Raw genomic sequence first — 23242 nt, 5'->3', positions numbered from 1 at the left:
GCAAACTTCCCAGCAAACTTTGTGGTGTGACGTGTCATGCAAAAATGCCACTAGCAAGGGAATAAACTGATGAATAAGATTACCACTTGTGATCTGCATACGAGATAGACATGGCTCCTGCGGTAGCTACAGCTTCCTTCTGCCTTGGAAGCAGCTGAATTGCTTCCAACTGTATAAACTCAGAAGAGAAGGCAGCTTGAACAAGGAGCTGGCAAGGAGCCAGAAGTTCAGCACTTGCCAACAGGCAGAGTAAGCAGCCGTGGCTGAACCTCATCCAATGAAAAGATACCAAGGCAGGGAATTTCCCCCAAGGCGCTCGCCGGGAAATTCTGTTCCCTTCTCCACCCTCCAGGCCCAGACTTGCAAAATCTCCAACCTCCCTCTCTTCCCCCTCCCTTCTCTGCCTCTCCTCTCCAGCTGATAAATGTCCAGGAGTAACAAAGTACTTCCTCGTTCTCTTCCAAGCAAAGGGAAGCATCTGTAGTTCCTCCAGCCAGATGCTGCCTGCAGCTGCAGCTGCGCTCAGTAAGTGACAAGGAGGGCTGGAAATACCACAGGCAGCAGAGTGTGGAAGGTAAGTGGCAATTTAAATTGAGAACTTTGACAAATCTCACTGTTCCCCTTGGGAGACCCACCAAAGTGTTTGCAGAATGTCTCAGTTCGCACCTTCTTTATTGAATGTGATATTTTAGAAACAGGCACCCTTTTCAAGTTAGTCTCTGCTGGGCACAGATGCTATGCGGTGGCTGATCCAAACTTGTTTCTACTTTCCTCCTGCTGTTGGAAATGCAAAAGAAAAGGGCTTGCGTCTCTTTGGTGACACTGCAAAATGTGAATAGCTGGTCCAAAAGTGTCATTCAAGGCCAGACTAGACATACATGGGCAACTCTTTAAAAATGAACAAATGGGAAAAGCTTTCTGGGACTTAAGAGTCCACGTCAGCCCATGAAGTGGAATGCAGACCTTTTTTAATATGTCAGTTTTGGTTTCTCTCTGTTCCTCATTTTTCCAATCTTAAATTCACTTCTACCCATTTCCACATAGGTTGTGATTTATTTATTTTAAGGTTCTCATGAAAATTCAGCAGCACGATTGTGCTATTTTCTCAGACACATTTTTTCTGTTCGATTTAGCCCAATATGCACATTTTGGAAAACCAATTTACCCTAATACAGCACATTTGTATGTTATTTTCACCAATACATGCACTTTATACTAGAATATGCACCTTTACTATATATATTACTTATCCAAAGAACTACATTGCAAAGTTCAGAGAAGTGCAGGTTTCGAAAGATGGCTTTGTTTCCCCCCCGTTTTGAAAGAGGAAAAGGCACTCCCAGGATTGGCAAGGTGGCAGAGCAGCGGGAAAGGTGTTAGCCTTCCCTTTCCCATCACACATCTCTGATCCCCATCACACCTCCAGAAATGGCTTCTCCAGTTTGGGGATTGCATCATGTGCATCTGCCCCCAAGGCACTGGAAAATTTAGTCTGCTTTGCCATCCAACAAGAACAACAAATCCACTATGATGGAGTCACCTCTTCCAGCATTGGGTGTTGGGTACCAGGTTTGAAATATACTCTGTGTGTATTTTTGATGTGCTTAATGCAAGATCTGATTTCCTTATTTATAAAATTATTTATATACTGACATACCATAAAATAGCAGAGTAGTGTACAACAGTAAAACATTAAGCACCGTAAAAAGCATCTCCCACTTCATGGTTACCTAAAACCATTACATATGGCAGTCATGGAGCTGCCCTGTTTTCAGTCTCACTTGTGATTATGTGGTTCCGATGGCTTTGTTTTTACACATGTATATATTTTCTTTTGATAGTGTTTGCATGGTTTTGTCATGGCCTTTGACTAGTACAATAAAATCTTATTTACCATTACATATGTGGGATGCAAGAGAAAATAATCTGTTTTCTATTATCTTTATTTGTACCCTTAGAAGGTAGGCTTTAAATGTTATTTGCTAAATTGTCGTCACTATGTTGTGTTACGTTTCTTATTAAGCGTTATGGCTAGTGTGCCGTGATTGTGCTGGATCCGAGCTGAGTGCACCAAGTTCCCATTAAAATTAATGGGGCTGAGGCTAAAGATTGGCTAAGTTGCCCCACTGATATCAATAGGGCCTAAGTTCAGTTAGCTTGGTCTAGATCAGTGGTTCCCAACCTTTCTTTGGTCATGCCCCACCTAAGCATCTCTAAAATCCTGATGACCGCCCCCCGTGACATATAGTTCTTATTATTCAAAAAGTGAACTCCAATTCATGTGGAGGAAGCCTAAAAGTCCATTAACTGTTAATAACTCATTCTCGAATTGCCCCCCTTAAAAATCAAATTGCTTCCCTGTAGGGCGTGTGCCCTACGTTGGGAACCACGGGTCTAGATCTAACCTGTTTTATTCATAGCTTAGTTGGTTACAACATAGCGCTGATAACTCCAGAGTTGCAGGTTCGGTCCCCGTATGGGACGGCTACATATTCCTGCACTGCAGGGGGGTTGGACTAGATGATCCTCAGGATCCCTTCCAAGTCTACAATTCTATGATTTTATTATGTCCAGCCCATGAATAAGGATTGTGGAGAGCAGTCCATCTAGTCAGCGCATCAGCAGTATCCAAATACCACTGTCTCATGACCGACTTCCCTGATCACATCAGTCCACTTAAAGTGGGGGGGGGGGTGGGATGGGAAGGGAAGGGAAGGGAAGAAAATGCAAAAGCTTGTTTACTAAGTTATATGTGAAACAGCTGTTCTTTAAAAAATGTAAATATAAATGATCTTGTAACTGAATCTGCAAGCATCTTAGTAGTATCAATAGCTCGAGTTTTAATCCTTTCTTTGCAGTTGTAGCACATCATTAATCCAGACAACCACTATTGACAGTATTTCATCTCATCCCTGTAAATCTGCACTTTTATTATTATTTTGTAAAAAGTCACTCACTTTTCAGATGGTTGTAAAAAAGAAAATTAAATGATACATTGAAGTAGGAACCATGACATTATTTTTAAGAAGGAGAAAGACGAGATGTGACCTTTCCAAGCTCCTAGAATTGTTGGTAGGGGTGATTTAGAGTCATTTGAAACAGTAATAGCAAAGGAAGTGTTCCAACTGCATACTCAAATATTTGCATGCAATCTCAAGCCATAGTCCACATCACCCGATGCACTAAAGAAAGTAACTAATGAATCAAAAGAGCACCAGACCAGCGAGGTTCTTGCAAATATACTCTGTGGTGCACAGGTGGATTTTCAACATACTGGTTCCTTGATCAAAACATTTGCAAAGCTGGACAGGGAGGTTTAGTTAGTAGATGAGGCTTGCTATGAGTGTTGCGTCCTATGTATTAATGACCTATATCCACACCCATGCCCTGCTTTTTTATGTCCACACATATGCACAGTGCATATTATACCACTCAGAAAGGAAACACAGGGTTACTCATTTAAACTGCAGCAGCATAGATGATAGGATTTGTTTTGTTGTTTGTAAGGAAGAGCACTGACAAAACTGTCAATGACATGAGTCATAGGAGCCAACTCCTAGGGGCCCAGGTCCCTTTGACACCCTCCCAATAAAATATTTGAGGGGGGCAGCCCCCCCCCAAACTTGATGGGCATTGCCATTCAAATGGTGTGTGCGTGTGCCGCATCATGTGATCGATTGTGAAGGCGGGGCTTACCTGCCCCCCCCCCAGCCAATATTTTATTCAAGTTGGCACTTCTGACCTGAACTTGTTTTAACTTGTTCATATAAGATTTAGAGGTAGGGGCAAGCAGTCAGGCAGCTGGTACCCAACTGCTAGTACTCAATTGCTGCTGGTAAGCAATTGTTCAGGATGGCTAAAACAAAAAGGGACTTCAGGGAACTCCAGATGAACCTCTACAAACGGGGTGAATGTGCAGTGAAATGGCAAATGCAGTTAGATGTGAAGAGTACAGGAATGCACACCGGAGCAACCTCCCCACCCCATACAAAAAGTTCACTGGACTGGACTGAACAGGAGGAATGGGAAATGAGCCCTCGGTCTGATCAGCTCCTCTCAGAAGAGGAGGGGGGAAGCCCCCCCTTCCCTACAGTTTCAGGAGGAGGAGGAGACAGGGCTGCTTCACAGCTGCGTGAAGAAATGCCTAGCTTCAAGATAGTAGAGGAAGAGGGGGGAGTTAGAGAGCAGCCCAAAGAGACCTCCCTGAAGAGCCTGGAAGACCCTCTTTCACCAAGGGCACATAGGTCCCTACACATTCAAGAACAAAGGGTGCAAAGGAGTATGACTCCTGGGACTTCCCATAGGTTCCCAGGATGTTGTGGGAGACGGAAGAGGGGGGCTCAGAGTAGCCAACATCTCCTATGCTCAGAGACATGGCTCTTTTGTCTTGCAACCAGATGACTGAATAAAAAGCCATAAAATACAAACTTTGTTCTTCTCGCATCTGAGGCTACCGGGGGAAGAGAAGATACTCCATGCCTGACACATATACACTGATGGGATCTGAATTGGTGGTGGTTGACCAGAAACAAGACCTTGTGGTTGTAATGGACAGCTCAGTGAAAATTTCAACCCAGTGCATAGCAGATGTGAAAAAGGCAAATGTCGTTCTAGGGTAGGGTTGCCATACGTCTGGAATTTCCTGGACATAGCTGGGATTTGGCCGTCAGAAACTGTCCAGGTGGAAATCACTGAAATGTCCGGGGAAATTCGAATGTATGGCAACCCATGTTGGAAGTGCAGATTTTGGTGAATTTCCTTAAAAATAGTTAAACAAAAAACCAACAACAGCTCAACAACTTTGGCCAAAAATGAGGTTTTTATTGTTGTTTTTAGATTCTGCAAAAATAAATAAATCACTTTTTGAAATATGGCAACCCTATGCTAGGGATCATTAGGAGAGGGATTGAAAACAAATCTGCCGATAACACACCACTGTACAAATCTGCAGTGTGACTGCCCTTGAAATACCGTATATAGTTCTGATTGACTTGCCCCCAAAAGGAAACTCTACAGAGCTGGAAATGTTTCAGGAAAAGGAAAGAAAAATGATTTAGGGGGTGGAGCTACTCTCCTTTGAGATAAGGTTACAACACACAGAATGCCGTATTTTTCGCTCTATAAGACCCACCTAGTTTTTAGAGGAGGAGAACAGGGGGGGAAATATTCTGAATCAAATGTTGTTGAAGAGGCTTTGCGTTGCTTTCGCTGAATCCAGAACAGCGAGAGGGATTGCTGTGCAGCAATCCCTCTTGCTGTTCTGGCTTCAGGGATAGTTGCACAGCCTGCATTTGCTCCATAAGACGCACACACATTTCCCTTTACTTTTTAGGAGGGAAAAAGTGAGTCTTATAGAGCAAAAAATATGGTAAAAGGCTTAGAGAAAAGACCAATAAGAAGAGTCATGATAAGGGATGCGTAAAATTACACACAGAATGGAAAAAGTAAAACGGAAAAAAAAAGTAAAATTACGCACAGAACGGAAAAAGTCCTTTTCATACTACTAAGCTAGAACATCCTCTGAAGTGGAATGTTGGTGGATCAAGGATAGACAAAAGAGAGAAGTCCTTCACAGCAGGGCATAGTTAAAGTAGGAATCTGCTCCCACAATATGTAGTGATAGCCACCAACAGAAGATTAGACAAAATTAGGGTGCACAGAGCTGCTAATCTATACCTACTAACCACAATGGCCATGGTCTCCCTCCAGTGTCAGAGGCAGTGCGCCTCTTCATGCTGTTTGCTGGAAGTCAAACATGGGTGGGTGCACTCTGGTCATGGCTCTAGGCTTCCTGCGGCCTGTGCTTGGACACTGTAAGGACATGGTGCTGGATTAATGGGCCTTTGGCCTGATTCAGCAGGGCTCTTTTTATGTGTTTGATGGATGTAGTGGCATCTTCCCCAGAGGTGTTTTGTGCGCTTTTTAAAGAAGATAATTGGTTAAAACAAATTAAGAAGAATGGTTTCAGCATGCTGTTTGTTGCCTCCGTGTAGGAGGGTGAACCGGATGCCTTTTAATTGCTTTCCAGCCAAGCCCATAATTAAAAAGGAAAGTATGGATACTTGCGAGAGGTTACTGTTTTTAGCATCATGGTCCCTTTTGAGCACCCAAACATCTGGTTGCCTAAAGAGGACTGAGACTTTACCAGAGGAGCAGAGTCAACAGGTGCAAAATATTGTGGGCTGGCCATACCTGTAACTGCTATGTTGAAGATAGAATTTCAACAAATGCAGCAGCTTTCATCATCCCTACATGACAAGACCACCTACCAAATGTCCCTGAGCTAGGAAACTTTCCCTCCATATGCTTTTAGACTCCAACTCCCATCATCCCTTACCAGTTCTGCTGGAGGTTGGAGTCCAACAACATCTGATCATCTCCATCTGGAGAACTAGCTCTCCATCTGTAAATACGCTAAAAAATGTAAGGCTGAAATCCATATTTACTATTATTTATTATAAATCCTAATATTAGCACGATGCTTTTCAGGACAATGGCCTTCTAAAGCAGCTCACATGAACAATGGCCTGACTCACACATCACTGTAATCCATAGTTAAGCTTAGCTATTGTTTACAGGTTCATTGGGCTTTGCTTTGCTCTTCCTTCTCATAGAATCAAAGAACTGCAGACTTGGAAGGGATCCTGAGGATCATCTAGTTCAGTGTTCCCCAACGTTGGGTCTTCAGCTGTTTTTGGACAACAACTCCCATCATCCCTAGCTACCTAGCTAGCAAGCAAGACCAGTGGTCAGGGATGATGGGAATTGTAGTCCGAAAACAGCTGGAGACCCAAAGTTGGGAAACACTGATCTAGTTCAACCTCCTGCAATGAAGGAGCCCTCAACGCGCTTCTTCAAATTAAATCATTGTCTCTGTCCAAACAAACCACAAACTGTAACTACAAGGTTTGTTTGGGGGAAACAAAGCTCAAGCTCAGGTTTAGGTATAATGCTAAGTCCATCAATACCTTAGTTGGTGGCCAGCAGCAAGAACAGAGGAGAATCAAAGTGCCTGCAGCTTTAACACCATGCACCAGCATGCTACATGTTCACCTTTAAACCATACTTAAGTTTAACTATCATTTATAAAGTGACACGAGAGCAAGGCCATTCCACTCATCACTTATTTTATTTTTTTAAATAGTTTTTATTAAGTTTCTTACAGATATAACACATATCACAACAAAAGAAAAACAGAAAAAACAAAAGAAAAAAAGACAAGATCACAAATATAAACAAAAAAGAAAATAAAAACAAGGTACCTAAATACCTAAACAACCTATTCACCTAAACAACACAAATTAATTAATTGTTCAGACTTCTAACCTCATAAACATATTTTGGGCCTCCTCTGAGCCCTCCCATCTGAATTGCCTTGTAATTAAAATGTAGCAGTTTTCTGGTATCATTTTTTAAAAACACAGTATTCCAATTAAAATAAAATTTCTTAACTGTCCTTTAGGTTCTAAATCTTTTTTATTTAATTAACTCTTAATTTAATCCTAGGCCTAGTCTGGTACTTTCAAGTAATTTCTAATTTTTGATATCGCAGTATTTATTCAAATAGTCCCTAAATTTCTTCCACTCTTCTTGGTATTCCTCTACTTTTTGGTCGCGGATTCTTCCAGTAAGGTCAGCCAGCTCCATATATTCCATCATTTTCATCTGCCATTCTTCCACAGTTGGTAGTTCTTGTGTGCTCACCACTTATTTTAACGACATAACTCCACCATTTCCAAACATCTGTATCGGGGTGGGGAACCGGTGGCCCCTCCAAATGCTGTTGTCTGGGGTTGATGGGAATTGGGAGTCAAACTCTGGAGGGCCCAGGCTCTCCATCTCTGATCCATATGTGCAGGACCCAGCCTGCTCCAGCTCCACCCAGCTAATCCACTTTCCTGCGGTTTCCCTCCAGTGATTCACTCAGAGACCAACTACTCCTCACTTGGCCTGCTTCTTCTAGCAATTCTTGTTATTCAGGTGCAGACTGTTCCCTCTGAAAGGACGGCTCTTTGTTTGTTATCCATCCAGGCTCCAGTTACAGATCCAAGTTCTTGAGTCAGCTGTCATTATTTCTTTCCCGTCTGTGTGTTTTCAGATTGTGGCGGAAGAATGTCTTTTGATCTGAAAGCACAAGGGGCTACATTATGCGGCACTCAAAGCCCTGAGGAGCTGCATGTGCACTTGCTGTGGAAAAGGCCGACATACACTTCCAGACAGGACAAAAGCATGGGAGGGTAACAGGGCTTGCTTTATGTGAGCAAACACCTGCTGCCCCAGTGAGGAACGGAGAGGCAGAAAATGGGGTTTGTTGTGTGCCGCACATACACATACGAAGATAAATTGTAGAGACACTTAAATAAAGTTTTGATGTCCTAGCCAACCCTGTGTTTGGGGGGTGAAGAACCCGCAGTTCTCCATAGGTGCTGAGAACTGTAGTTCTTCAGCAACATCTGCATGGACACAGGTTCTCCATCTCTGCTGTAGCTTGATTTGTAGTACACTGCAACATGTTAAAGAATTGGCCAGCAACTGACCTTTAGAAGTACTAACGATAACTTGGTGTGAAGAGACATGCATCACTACAGTACCTGCTCATTTTGTTTTCGAGAGTAACCTTGTTATAAAATCAACAGAGGCAAAGGCACCCATCAATATGATGGGCTGTCAGTTCTGCCTTATAAGCCCATGAGTGCAGTACATTTTTGTTAGGAAGAGTAAAGCACTGCGTATGAAAACACAACTTGGGAGTGAAAATCTCCTTCCCTACTGCCAGCAGCATCCGGGTTAGCACCTGGGGTCTTTGCATAGTTTAGGGTTGGTGCTGGAGGAGAATAGAGTGCTTGTGCCTTTAACAGCTGTGTAGCAGGCAGATATTCAGCAGTTTAGGTCTCTTCTAGTACGGAAATGCAATTATAGGAAGAGCTTTACCTGATGTCATTATGTCCGTCAGGCATCTTATTATCTCTGTGTAGCTACTGACATGTTTTTCTTACACACACCCAAGGCGACATGGTCTAAAACACTGAGCCTCTTGGGCTTGCCGATCAGAAGGTGAGCTCCCGTTGCTCTGTCCCAGCTTCTGCCAACCTAGCCATTCGAAAGCACACCAGTGTAGGTAGATAAAAAGGAACTGCTGTGGTAGGAAGGTAAACAGTGTTTCCATGCACTCTGGTACTCATCACTGTCCTACATGCACCAGTAGCGGTTTAGTCATGCTGGCCACATGACCCGGAAAAGCTGTCTGCGGACAAACTCCGGCTTCCTCGGCCAGAAAAGCGCCTTTGACTGGACTTAACCATCCAAGGGTTCTTTACCTTTACCTACACACATCCATTCTAACTGCAACAGAGGATACAAATTTGCATAAGCATGTTTTGCTATTGTCCTTTCCTTTAATCTCCTGTATGAGTTTATCTTTATGTTAGAAGCTCTTTTGTGGTACCTTACATTAGTAAGTGCTAAGAGGTCACACACTGTGTTTTTGCAGGCACTTTACCAGCAGGAGCTGGCAGCAAGACCCAATTGCAACATCAAGGAACTTCCCGGTGTCAAACCAGAGCCAGAGGTGTTGTTTTAGCTGCTTGGCATAATGGTTATGAGATCCTGCTACGGCCAAGGTCGTCATGTAACTAACGCCTCTGCTGTTAGAAGCACAGTTACCAGGAAGCCCATGATTATGCTGAATGCTATGGGCTTGCAGAGAGAGATGTAGTCAACAATTACCAGACGATCACAAGCAGAATCTTAGCTAAAGGCTAGGGGTGGGTGGAGAAGTTCAGTTCGGCTCAAATTTTAATGCAAACCTGCCTAATTCCTATTTCCTGAAACCATACACAAACCAAAAACACAGCTGTCTTTTCAAATTTCCATTTCTAATTCTGTTGTGCAGTTCTCCAGCAGAAAATAAAGTGTACAAAGATGCTTTTATTAGAGGTAAAATGTACACAAAAAGCAACAAATTAGGAAGAAGAGGAGGGGGATGAGGAGGAGTTTGGACTTGATATCCCACCTTTCACTCCCCTTAAGGAGTCTCAAAGTGGCTAACGATCTCCTTTCCCTTCCTCCCCCACAACAAACACTCTGTGAGGTGAGTGGGGCTGAGAGACTTCAGAGAAGTGTGACTGGCCCAAGGTCACCCAGCAACTGCATGTGGAGGAGCGGGGAAGCAAACCCCATTCACCAGATTACGAGTCCACCACTCTTAACCACTACACCACGCCTTATATTTGAAGGAAAAATGCCTTATATCTGAAGGGGACACTGAATACCAAAATGTGTGCATTGGGCAAAATTGAATATAAAGATGTGTATATTGGGGGGGAAATGAGTACTAAAATGCTGATACATTTTCCCGAGGGGAAAAAAAATACAGAATGATACTGAAATGTGGTGACCTGAAAACTGGAAAAATGAGAAACTGATAGACATCAACATTTGGGGGGGGGGGAATCACCCGTCCCTAATCATAGGGTGGGGTGGGGAGGCATGGAGGATCATTGGTCACATGGTATAGAACCTAGAAGTCAACAAAAGCTTAGGCCCAAACAAATCTGCTAACCTCTAAGGTGCCACAAAACGTTTTGCTGCAACAGACAAATGACAGCTACTATGCTGAAAGCTGTAACTGGCCACAAGCCGTTATTAACAGTTCTAGCTTATTTCCAGTATTTCTTTACTGTCCAAGAACAAAGGTTTTTGTGGAAAATAAAACCATGAGATCTAAAGTAAAGTAAAATACAATAAAAAGATGAAATCTAAACACTGTGAAACCAGAGTTACTGTAAAACCAGCAACTGAGAATTACATCAGCGCAAAGGATAAAAATCACACTGTTGAAAACTACCAGTATTCGAGATAGCTATTTTTTGTATCCCCTACAAGTCAGAAACCCGCATTGTTGCAGTCAAGTGTATATTTTAACACCATGCATAAACACACACACACACACACCCTGCTCAGTCCTTTGTAAGCCTGGCTCTACCTTTGAAACTTCCTGGACTTTATGGGCTCATTTCCAATTCACTCCGCAGTTGACTGGACTGGATTAACGCCTGATACTTTTAGACCCTGAACCTTTCAACAACCCTGGAAATGCAAAGAAAACGACTCAACTTTTAAGCCTGGTCTTATGTATTTATGGGAACAGGTTGAGGCGATGAGATTTGCAGCTCTTTCAGTAGTTTGTTATGATTTAGACAACATTAAGCACATCTTTTTAGACCTCTGCTTCATATGTCTCGGGAACCTCCAGGCAGCTTTAGTATTCTCCTGATAAAAGGCAGAGATGTGAGGAGCAGAACAGCGGCACATTCTCCACAAGAGGATTTATCACCTCTAACAATTCGTTTTATCTGCTGTGTCAAAACTCACGGCGCAGAATCTTTTTGCTGAAAGTATGTGCACCAGAGAAAGGGGCTCATTTCCTTAAAAAATAAATTACACTGAAAAAATTGCTACATTACGAGCCTGGCCCTTGGATTCCCCCCCCCCCCTGTTTATTTTGTATTTCTCAATGTGCACCTCATAACAGAAGGCTCTTATAATTCACAACATACTTGTTTTTATTGTATTCCCCCCCCCCCTCCAATTTTAAGCTGGACACTCATTTCCTAGATGTAGCAATACTGGAAAAACAAAAGAGAGTATGAATGAAGAAAGAATAAGAAGAGGAAAACATGGGAATTCCAACCCCTCTCTCTACCCCCCCCCCCCGCCCTGCCTCAAAATATAGGACCAAAATATAAGTGTTTCTGGGAAATGTAAAAAATAAATAAATTGCACATTAGCAATGCTATATCAAGTGTGTTTGCTATGACTCTGGTCCCCCATGACTATTCAGTAGAAGTGGGCAACCTTTTTCAGATTGAGGGCCTCATTCCTATCTGGGGGTGTCACATGGCAGTGGTGGGTGGAGCCAGCAGCAAAGGTGACCGTTTAAAGTAATATTTACCTCTCTATCCTCCATCTGGGCAACCAAGAGGCATGATGAGGGTTCAAGGACACCAGCAAAAAATATGAAGCAGAGCACCAAGCAGGAGTGATGAGGTCCGTGTGGCCTGCTGATAGTCACAAGGGTCAGACAGGGAGGTCTGGAGGGCCACATTTTGTTCCTCAGGCCTGTGGTTCCCCACTACAGTGGTACCTCGGGTTACATACGCTTCAGGTTACATACACTTTAGGTTACAGACTCTGCTAACCCAGAAATAGTGCTTCAGGTTAAGAACTTTGCTTCAGGTTGAGAACAGAAATTGTGGTCCAGCGGCGCAGCAGCAGCAGGAAGCCCCATTAGCTAAAGTGGTCTTCAGGTTAAGAACAGTTTCAGGTTAAGAACAGACCTCCGGAACGAATTAAGTACTTAACCTGAGGTACCACTGTACTTTACACTTCCCCACTGCATTACAAGGATGGGGTACCTGTGGGCCCTCCAGATGTTGTGGTCCAACAACATTCACAGGGCCACAGGTTTCTCATCCCTGCTGTTTGGGCTTGATCCTTGGAGGTAAAACAAGGCTGCGCATACATTGCTGTTTTTCCTATTAGTCAATGACACCCTTGGCATTCCAAAAGCTATCAAAAAGGTCAGTTTTGATTACATAACTCTTCAGCACAAGAGGGAAATAAAAATTATTCAGGATGTGGGGTTTTTTTGGGGTGTGGGGTGCATTCGAAGTGTTTGAGACCTCTCAGAAAGGGGGTTGAATGCGTCTACTCTTAAGTATGACAAAAGTTTTGGTCAGAGTAGACCCAACTTAGCCCTTGGGTGCTACAGTGGGTCAGTGTGTTAACCAGGGATGGCTGGGGGCAGGATTCCTGCATTACAAGGGTTTAGAGTAGATGACCACTGGGTCCCTTCCAACGCTACAGTTCTGTGATTCTATATTCATTAATTTCAGTGGTTCTACTCTGAAAACCATCCTGCATTTTGTCTCTTCGGACCTATTTTTTTCCAGGCATGTGCACATTTATGTAGGTTTAATCAGCGAGGGCAGCCCTAAAACATACCCCCTTGGCAACTCTAGTCTTCCCCTTTTTATTCCAATTTTGGTGAGAAACGGGGAGAAGGTAAAGCCATAGTTAGGAAAATATATATAGTGTGCACTAAATGCTGTTTCACTTATTTATAGAATTTCTATAGCATTTATTTCCCACAAGAAAAACAAATATATCTCTTTAGTATTTCCTTTTCAAGCACAGGTATATAGCCATAAGGCTGACATAAAAGCAGAAAGACATAAAGTTGCAAAGCAAATCCATGCTGCCACCTAGTGGCCAAATAGGCTCTCAGCATTCCTAAAGCTAAAAGTTTCCCGGGGGGGTTATCTGTGCATTTATTGCACCGAATTGTCCCCAGCTAGGGAAGTAGCATAGATTGTTTGAATTCTCTCAGGCTGTTGTAAAGAAGCTGGGTTTTTTGTTTTTTGGTGTGGGTAGGGTGGGGTGTTGCTCTCAAGTCAAGGAATTACTAAGGAAGTAAGATCCATTCAACATTTCATAGCCCATCTTTCTAAAGCTGAACAGCATCCAAACAACTTGGAAGTTTCTTTCTGGGTGGGGTAGTGATGATTAGCGTCGTGCCCAAAATATTACCCCACATTTCCTCCCTGCCCTACTATTCCCCATCAATAAAGGAGGAAATAAACAACATTCAAAAATTGTTAAAGGGGAGAGAAAATTTTGGTCAAATCATCGTGGGTGGCGTGCAGCATTCCCCCCCCCCATGTTTACCTGACTTTTGAGGTGGCCAAGGTCTGAGACAGACGACTTTCCTAAAATATGGCACCCCTTTATTTCTTCAAATAACTTTTGAAGTCACAAAGGAATATATTTCTTTGACAAAACTATTTGCTTTGTGGTTTTGCATTTCCCAATTTAGGGGAAAAAGAAACTTAGTGAAATGAAGGTGTACCGTATTGGCCCGAATATAAGCCACACTCCCCCCCCCCCCCATTTCTGACTGTGAAAAGTTAAAGTGCAGCTTATATTCAGAACTGAGTGCTGTGCTCCCGCCTCCTGGCACTACTGCCCTAAACAGGGGGCGGGGGACAGCCGGTGCCGGCTCGGGGAGGTAATGCTGGGAGGCAGTAGTGCCAGGAAGAGGGCGCACAGTGCACTCAGAACCAAGCGCTGGCGCTGGCCGCCACCTCCCATCCCCCATTCAGGGTGGTAGTGCTGGGAGGTGGCCTGCACCTGCAAATAAGTCTTGAATTTTAAAGGTGCAGCTTATTTGTGGGTGAGGCTTATATTCAGGCCAACATGGTATATAAAAGGAAGGTTCTAGGGACCAAATAAACCCCCTGAAGCTCTGATTAAAAACAACAAATTCATGTAAACACACAGTTCCACACAGTTATCTGCATGAAAACTACACGTAGTTTTGCAAAGAGGTTTTAAGCTGAGGTTAAGTTCAGAACAACAAGTCACATAACAGAAGCACCTCCTGTGTTTTGTGCTGGATCCTGAGAATACTTGCAAAAGGAAACTGCATAATCCCCCCCCCCCCACTTGAATCTCTCAAGATACTGAGAGCATCAGAAAGTTTTTTTCCCCTAAAATGGCTGGTCTCTTGCTTGTTCTTGCACACCAGAGAGTGAGCTCAAACATTGCAGTGAATTTGCCCACTAACAGCATCCTCTGGAAGGTCTAGTTTCAGTTTCTTGTAAGTTAACCTTGTAGGAAGTGCTGCTGTGCCAAAAGAAGTCAACTATTAAAAGGAGCATTATATAAAATATTAGCATACCTCAACAGTTTTCATACCAACAGGCATATTTCTAACACACACATTACTGTAGATTCCAGCAAGAAACAGGACATATGCCAGTGACCTTATACAACCCTCTTTACTGATCTGTAAATCACTGAGCTTGAGTAATTTGAGAACTAAACTGAGTTATTTTATCCCTAGCGAGTGCAGATATAAGGTTTAATATGTACAATCTTGTATATTAGTAGGTGACCATCGTGCCTGTCCATTATGGAGAAGAACTCTACAATGATTCCACTGACTACAGATGTACCTAACAAGAAGGAGACGGTGTGCATTTTTGGAACAGGCGATTTTGCAAGATCTCTAGGACACAAAATGATGCAGTGTGGCTATTCTATAGTGTTTGGAAGCCGAGGTGCTCAGACTTCTTCTCTGATCCCTGAAGGAGCCACAGTGCTTTCTCATGCAGAAGCTGCAGAAACATCTGGTGTTATCATTTTAGCAGTCCACAGAACACATTACAGCTTTCTGGAAAACCTAAGGGAAGTTCTCCGTGGGAAAGTGCTGGTGGATGTGAGCAACAACCTCAAAATAAACCAGTACCCGGAATCCAATGCTGAATATCTTGCCCAGCTCCTGCCAGGCAGCAAGGTGGTGAAAGCATTTAACACTGTGTCAGCCTGGGCTCTGCAGTCAGGTGCTCTGGATGCAAGCAGACAGGTAATGACATCTCTGCGGCAAAACATGCTCATATTTAAAGAGACTGGAAAGGTGAAAGCCCAGTTCTAGATCTTAATTTTGCAAGTCCTAAAGCATTTCTTCCAAGTTCAAAGGCTCTATAGGTGAACTGCTTACGGCATGATATAAAACTGTTTCTAGACTGGAGATCTAACCATCTAAGGCTGGCAGTCTTAGTTTTATATTGTGGCCCCAAAGAGCTGATAAGAAAGCAGAAAGTTTGCATAAAGTGAGAAAAGTCCAGCTTTTAATTTTCTTCTTTGTGGGGAGGAGGGAGATAAAGGGCCCTTAAGGAAAATCACAAGCCCTAGACCAGGGTTGGGGAACCTGTGGACCTGCTGTTGAACTCAAATTCCCATCAGCCTGAAGCATCATGGCAAATAATAAAGGCTTGTTGTTGTTTAGTCGTTTAGTCGTGTCCGACTCTTTGTGACCCCATGGACCAGAGCACGCCAGGCACCTCTGTCCTCCACTACCTCCCGCAGTTTGGTCAAACTCGTGCTGGTAACCTCGAAAACACTATCCAACCATCTCATCCTCTGTCGCCCCCTTCTCCTTGTGCCCTCCATCTTTCCCAGCATCAGTGTCTTCTCCAGGGAGTCTTCTCTTCTCATGAGGTGGCCAAAGTACTGGAGCCTCAGCTTCACGATCTGTCCTTCCAGTGAGCACTCAGGTCTGATTTCCTTAAGAATGGATGCATTTGATCTTCTTGCCGTCCATGGGACTCTCAAGAGTCTTCTCCAGCACCATAATTCAAAAGCATCAATTCAGGCTAATCAATAAAGGCTAATAGGAGTTATATTCCACCACCTGGAGACCGCAGGTTCCCCATTCCCTGCCCCCATTTCTGATTCTTCTGTTTTAGCCAAATTCTGGCCAGTTGATAGCCTTCTAAAAACACGAGCTAATTGTGGGCATTAGACCTACTCTGGCAATTCAAACACAGCTTCATACTGAAGTCAGAGCAGTGTTCGAAAGCAAACACTGGCAATAAATAAGGTCTCCCTTCATTGTGTTGTTGTTGCTGCTGTTTTGCTCCAGGTATTTGTCTGCGGAGATGACAGCAAGTCAAAGGAAAAGGTGATGGAGATCATTCGAAGCCTTGGTCTTACTCCATTGGATAAAGGGTCTCTCTTAGCAGCAACGGAAATTGAGAATTACCCTTTGCAACTTTTCCCGATGTGGAAATACCCCATCTATCTCTCCCTTGTCCTCAGTGCATTCATCTTCTTCTACTGCGTGGTCCGCGATGTGGTCTATACTTATGCTAAGCAACAAGTGGACCGTTCCTTTTTTATTGCCATCAGCATCCCAAACCGGGTCTGCCCTGCTGTGGCACTCATTCTCCTCGCTCTGGTTTACTTGCCTGGGATCTTTGCTGCTGTCCTCCAGTTATACAGAGGTACAAAGTACAGACGCTTTCCAGATTGGCTAGACAAATGGATGCTCTGCAGGAAACAGCTTGGCTTGGTAGCCTTGGCTTACGCTTTCCTCCATGTTTTGTACACACTCGTGATCCCTATTCGGGGCTACGTACGATGGAGGTGGAGCTCTTATGTCATTGCACAGGTAAGTTGATGTTGTGCTGTTTCTTCTTCCATTCCACCACCAGCACTGAGGTCTTTGCAACTTTGTATGGGGATGTGATGCAAGCAGGGCTTTGAAGCCATCAAACATAGCTGTCAACTTTTCCCTTTTCTTGCAAGGAATCCTATTCGGAATAAGAGAATTTCCCTTTTAAAAAGGGAAACATTGACAGCTATGTTCAGAAACATCGCAAGGGCTTAGATTATCGTGCTTGCTGCTCTCCATCCGGCACAGATCATGCCCTCCCTGCTTCTCCCATGGAGACATCCAAATGTAAAAGAGAGTGAGGGGTGTTCTCGGGCTTCCAGTAAGAGCAGCCATTGGTTCTTACTGGGGGGGACGACCTCAACTGTTTGAACCCTAGTTGCCATTTAGAACCTCTAATTACCACCAGCCATCTTAACAGTAAAAGCAAAAACCATGGGGTCTTTATCCCATGCTGCCTCTGGAAGGCAGATGCCCCCCCCCCACTCACAATACTGTTACCACACCAAGGATGAAGAGCTGTTGGGGAAGGCTGTGAAAAAATTCTAAGATTCTGCTCCTCTGGCCCTTTTCTGCTTTACGATTTATTAGTGCTCTGAAGCCTAGAGATTGTTCTAACACTTCGGTCTTAAAAATGAAGCCAGATATACTCCATTCACCAACCCACACACATGCCCTGCAGTTGGATTTGGGCCCAATTCAGATCCACTGCCTAGTCACCAAACATGTTGTGGCATGGAATTGACCCCCTCTTGCCTGCTCTTCGTTCATGACACTGTCCACCATGTAAGGTTCTGGACATTTCAGAGGCGGACATTTGAACAAGGTCTGCGCTTGTTAGGTCAAGCAAGCAAGCACATCCCACAGGGAAACCTTGTAAAACTTCTGTCGCCTGCCAGAAACAAACTTCCCTACACAGCTGACAGAAACAAATGTTGGCAAATCTAGAAAAGAGGGAATTCCATTTTATCTCCAGTCTTTACCATTCTAAGACGACAGAAATTTCCTGACTTCTGATGGGTGCAACTTTTATCAATTTGCCGTGCACCTACAAAATCTGTCAAGAGCACCTTGAATATTTCACAATATTAATTTAAAGCCATTTATAGATGTATTTTATAGCTGTATTTTAATCTGCCTGTACCTACTGGGGATTAAAAAGCATTTTTAAAACTTTTATCACCTTAGGTGTTGAACAACAAAACAGAACCATTGAACAATGAAAGAGCCTGGATGAGTGACTCGTATGTTTCTTTGGGTATCTTGGGGTTCTTTCTGTTTGTCCTCCTGGGAATAACATCCTTGCCCTCTGTCAGCAACAGTGTCAACTGGAGAGAGTTTCGCTTCGTACAGGTAAGAGAGCTTGCTAGCCAGCAAGCTAACTTTCCTTCTTCCTCACTTTCAGTGTGTTCCTATGGACATTTCTTCAGAAGTAAAGCCCAATTATCCTGGGGGCATCTGGTTGGCTACTGTGGTAAAGACGATTCTGGGATATATAGGCCGTTAGCCCAATCCAGCGTGGCTCTTAATTCAGGTATGGAGAACCTGTGGCTCTCCAGACATTGCTGGACTACAATTTCCATTCCTAATATATTGGTTAGGCTGCCTAGATGATGGAAGTTGGAGTCCATCCTATATATAGAGGGCCACATGTTCCCTATCCTAGTCTTAATATTTGTCTGGAAATGAGGAGGAAAGAGGCCTAACCCAATCCAAACCAACCATTCAGGAAGTCTTCAAAGACACTTCTCCAGGTTCCCTCATTTTTGGGAAATTAATCACTCCTGCAAGGACTTCTCTGTAGCTGCTGCAGATAAGAGATGTTTTGTTCCTACTCCTTGAATTTTTATGTGTTTGTGTCAGGGCCATCTGTTTGCAAAGGTTTCTCTTTAGTCTGATTGTAGGTTTTATGAACGACATATTGTCGAGTTTGCTTTTTCACATCTGGGGAAACCAGTAATCACAGGTTTAAAAATTATAATTTTTAGAAAGTTTTAAAAGTGAAATACACCAAAAAGCTGGTGGATAATCTAAAAATAGATTATACATACTTTTGCTAATCCTCCCTATAGTTCATTTCATGTATCTAACCCAAAGAAGAGAACTGTGCCTCATAGGCCTGATTAGTTAATTGTCCTGCCTCTATGATTGAAAGACACAAAGGGCTTCTTTATCCCATCTTGACCAAGAAAATTGCCAGCTGGAATCAGTAGGAGAATTGAGTTTTGGTCATCTGTTGATAACAGAATAGAATGCTTTCTAATTTGCTGCCATGTATCTCATAATAAGGAAGTGAGCTTTGCAATCATGTTTTGTTTGTTTTCTAGTCTTATCTGGGCTATCTGACGCTGGTGTTGTGCACTGCCCATACACTGGTCTACGGTGGGAAGAGGTTCCTGAATGCTGGCACCTACCCATGGTGCCTTCCTTCCGTTTACATCCTCTCCCTCATTATCCCCTGCATTGTGTTGGCCATGAAGTTTTTCCTCATATTTCCATGTATCGATCGGCCGTTAACTGATATTCGACAGGGCTGGGAAAGAACACCCAAAGGCATAAGCCAGACAAACAGCAGCCACTGCAGGTCAGCTGTATAAGCTCTTAGCAAATGTAGTTTCAACACACATATCTGCAATAGCAAAAAAGAAAAGCGAAAGCAATTTATACGCATCGAAAATAAGCTCAAAAATTATGTGTTCCATTATTACTCTGCAATGTAAGGCCCAGCGACTCTCAGCAGCAACTGGTCAATATTCATCTAAGGTGTTTGGAGGACGAGTGCACCTTCCTTTTCTGGATTTGAGACTGAAGGAAACCATTATCGTCTTTGCCCTATCTCCTCTGTGTAAGAGGAGCCCAACATGCAGTGGGCCACATCTGAGAATATGAATTACACTGATGATGAATAAGTTTATGGCAGCACTCCCAAACCAGATTCCCTTCAGATGTTTTGCACTAGTTCCCATCAACCCTGATGACTGATCTGTTCAGAACATTTGGAGGACATTAAGTTGAGAAAGGCTGGTCTATAGACAAAGCAATAATAAATTTGAACTATGGTTTTTGGTCTTACTCTGTGCCTTTTCAGATTTATGTTCTCTTTCAAATTTGAGCAGCACTTTAAAGGTTCCTAAATTGACTATGCTTTCCTAGGCCATGTATACTGTGTACACACCTGCAATTTCCTCTCATTGTGATGGAAAGTGTTCATGACTTTGTGGAGAATGTGTTGATAGTCAAACACAATGGACCCCCCCCCCCCCAATAAATTCATGGTCAATGGACTTTGTGGTTTTGGACTGGATTTGAATTGGAATTTTAAATTCATTTTTGCTACGATCCAACAAAATTGTTTAATTATAGTGTTTCCCTGCATATGCCTATGAATAAGGTTATGATTAAGCTACACTTACAAGCTTAATCAATAACAGGCAACTGCTTTTATTCAAGCTTCTTGGGCTCCGTCCGATACTGCCTACTGCTGTATATTATGTATTGTATTTTTTTACCATTTTTAATAATATTCAGTAAAACAAATGCCTTGTTTTCCACACAAAGATCACTAACCGTGGTCAGCATACCATAAACAGATCCTACTCATAAACCTCTATGTAGAAACTTTGCTCACCAACATTTATATTCTGTATATCCTGATCATCATAATAAAGAAAGTTTTAAGAACAAAGTCTCTTTGCTGCACCTACAAGTGTGGTCACGGGTGGTCGCGGATCAGATCCAGGTGCTCGTAGAGGAAACTGATTTTCCAGATCAGGGCGACCCATACCAAGTGGGCCGCAAGAGTACTTGTTTGCAAATACTCGTAGACCAGGGGTGGGGTACCTGCTGCTGTATGGACTCCGGCTTCCATTAGCCCCAGTTAGTGTAGCTAAGATCAGGAATGATGAGACCTACTGATCTCCCATAAAGGTAAAGGGGCCCCTGACCATTAGGTCCAGTCGTGACCGACTCTGGGGTTGCGGTGCTCATCTCGCCTTATTGGCCAAGGGAGCCAGCGTACAGCTTCCGGGTCATGTGGCCAGCATGACTAAGCCGCTTCTGGCGAACCAGAGCAGCACACGGAAACACCGTTTACCTTCCCGCTGGAGCAGTACCTATTTATCTACTTGCACTTTGACATGCTTTCGAACTGCTAGGTTGGCAGGAGCAGGGACCGAGCAACAGGAGATCACCCCGTCGCGGGGATTCGAACCGCCAACCTTCTGATCGGCAAGTCCTAGGCTCTGTGGTTTAACCCACAGCGCCACCTTACTGATCTCCCATGCCTGATGTCAATTCCATATATAGTACATGTTGGCATTTGCTTCTCTTTTTACAAAAGTGAACTTGCAGCACCCCTTTGCCACTTTCCCCTGTTAAAAAAGAGAATCTAATTCAGAATTCTTTGACTAAAAAGGCAAATACTGGAGCGACTGTCTGCCACAGAGAGCAAAACTACAATCCTCCTGTAGCCGATGTTTCTTGAGCTCCTACAATGAGGACATTGACTTGGAGAATATTGTTCTTGCTATTGAAGTGACATGACTCTCAGCTGCCATGCAGAGAGACATGTCTAGCACAATGGGTTTAATTGAATGTAAAGAGCTGTGAGTGGCTGGAGGTAATGCTTCCAAGACTGTTGGTACAGTTGATTGCCAGGAGCTGCAGAAGGCGTTGACATGGGCCGAGTTGTGAAGCTTTACATTGGCTGGGGTTTGGTTGGCGCTAGACAAATCCAAGGAAGCCCTATGCCAATCTGCTTAATATGATTGGAGGTTATGGACCTGTCAGTCTTGGTGAGATGTACCCCCTTATCAGCCACCACTGTAAAGCACAGTGCGGGGGGTGGGGCGTTGAATCTTAACTGAATTATCCTATTACATTCCACAAGTGGGTCCTACAACAAAATGTTGCAATGTGGAGCATTGGCAAGGAAAGCAAGTATGGGGGGTGCACCCTGCCCTGGGTGTCAGCCATGAGGAGGGGTGACATCGCCACATGCCCCCCCCACACACTCACCATGCGGGCAGCAGGCAGCTAGGGACGCTCGCCGTGCGGGAGGCTAGTGGTGCCCCCCCCCCATGCTCACCTAGCAGACCGTGGGCGGCTAGGAACATTCACTATGCGGGTGGCTGGTGGTGCCCCTCCAACGCTCACCATGTGGGCAATGGGTGGCTAGGAATACTCGCCGTGTGGGCGGCTAGCCCCGCTGCTGCGCCACTCCGGGTGCCAGGGCAGGTTGCTCCACCCCTGATGTGGAGTGCTTCTATTCAGGGTGACGGTCGGTCATGCCCTCATCAAAATGGCTCAAGCAATTCAGCAAACAGCAAAATACAGTTTTCATACTTTTTGAACTTAATTGCCTGTAGGGATTGATTCTGAGGCTTAAGTGCAGGCAAAAAAAGATCATGGCTGCAACATCAGGTAACTGACAGCTGGCTTTTTCCTTCCATCTTGTTCACTTCTCAGCAGCCCTGTGTTATGCTTCATGACCCAAGCTTTGCAAGAAACTCAGATTCGTTACTGAAGAGACAATTTGCAGAGCACTGGAAAGGTTATGGGGTGAGGGAGGTAACACACTCATTAGCAGACAGACATTTTTGTGTGAAGCTGAAGAAAAGGTAAAGAAAAATCAGCTTGACAGTTCCATTCCTTAGAGCAACCTTCACCAATCTTGTGCCTTCCAGATGTTTTGAACTACAATTGGCTATGCTGTGTCAAACAACATCTGGAAGACACCAGTTTGAGGTTACAGGAAATTTCTTTCCCCCTGTTCTACAGCTAGCTTTACCTCCCAATTGTTCTAGAGGTGAACTACGGACAAGGCTCAGAAAATTGGAGTCCCTATTTAAAAACAAAACAGGCCAAATATTTATATGTGAGTAAATTTTATATATAAAATAATCCACCAACCAACTGCAACAGGCCACTCTGTTAAAGGTGATGCCAAGAAGATTGCACCAATTAGTTTTTCATATTTTTTTGGTATTATGAAATGGCTGAATGTGCAACTTACGTTTCAATAGGTATTTATGTACTGTGCTAATATGTTAGCAACTAGTTGAAGGATAAAGAACACATCTCTTGCTGTCAGGAGAAAGAGGCAACTCCTCACACTGCCACTCTCCAAAAACAAAACAAAAACACCCTTCAAGAGCCACAGTAATAATTTGAAATTACCAAATTATTCAAAAAAAGAAATTAAGCACACACAAGAGAACACCATAA

At 43.6% G+C, this 23242-nt stretch overlaps 1 protein-coding gene across 2 annotated transcripts; it reads left to right on the top strand.

Annotated features, from left to right (window-relative positions):
• The first annotated feature begins 387 nt into the window (after positions 1-387).
• STEAP4 (STEAP4 metalloreductase) lies at positions 388-20267 on the top strand. 2 transcript variants are annotated; one of them, XM_077936915.1, is made up of 5 exons: positions 388-574; positions 14953-15427; positions 16487-17014; positions 18206-18370; positions 19345-20267. In XM_077936915.1, exons 2-5 carry the CDS (start codon positions 14975-14977, stop codon positions 19612-19614), a joined length of 1416 nt encoding a protein of 471 aa, XP_077793041.1. In that variant the 5' UTR covers positions 388-574; positions 14953-14974; the 3' UTR covers positions 19615-20267. The 2 variants fall into 2 exon arrangements, with proteins under 2 accessions (XP_077793041.1, XP_028607051.2); XM_028751218.2 differs by having other exon boundaries at positions 389-574; positions 14950-15427.
• The last annotated feature ends 2975 nt before the right edge of the window (positions 20268-23242 follow it).

Source organism: Podarcis muralis, chromosome 12 (genome assembly GCF_964188315.1).
Source record: "Podarcis muralis chromosome 12, rPodMur119.hap1.1, whole genome shotgun sequence".
Lineage (NCBI taxonomy): Eukaryota > Metazoa > Chordata > Lepidosauria > Squamata > Lacertidae > Podarcis > Podarcis muralis.
This window is presented reverse-complemented; position numbering and strand designations above follow the sequence as displayed.

Bases quoted from the DNA above. Each gene is read 5' to 3' on its own strand.
- STEAP4 (XM_077936915.1), top strand. From the start codon at position 14,975: ATGGAGAAGAACTCTACAATGATTCCACTGACTACAGATGTACCTAAC. The intron at 17,015-18,205 runs GTAAGTTGATGT...TTATCACCTTAG, and splicing joins GCTCTTATGTCATTGCACAG to GTGTTGAACAACAAAACAGA. The intron at 18,371-19,344 runs GTAAGAGAGCTT...TTTGTTTTCTAG, and splicing joins GAGAGTTTCGCTTCGTACAG to TCTTATCTGGGCTATCTGAC.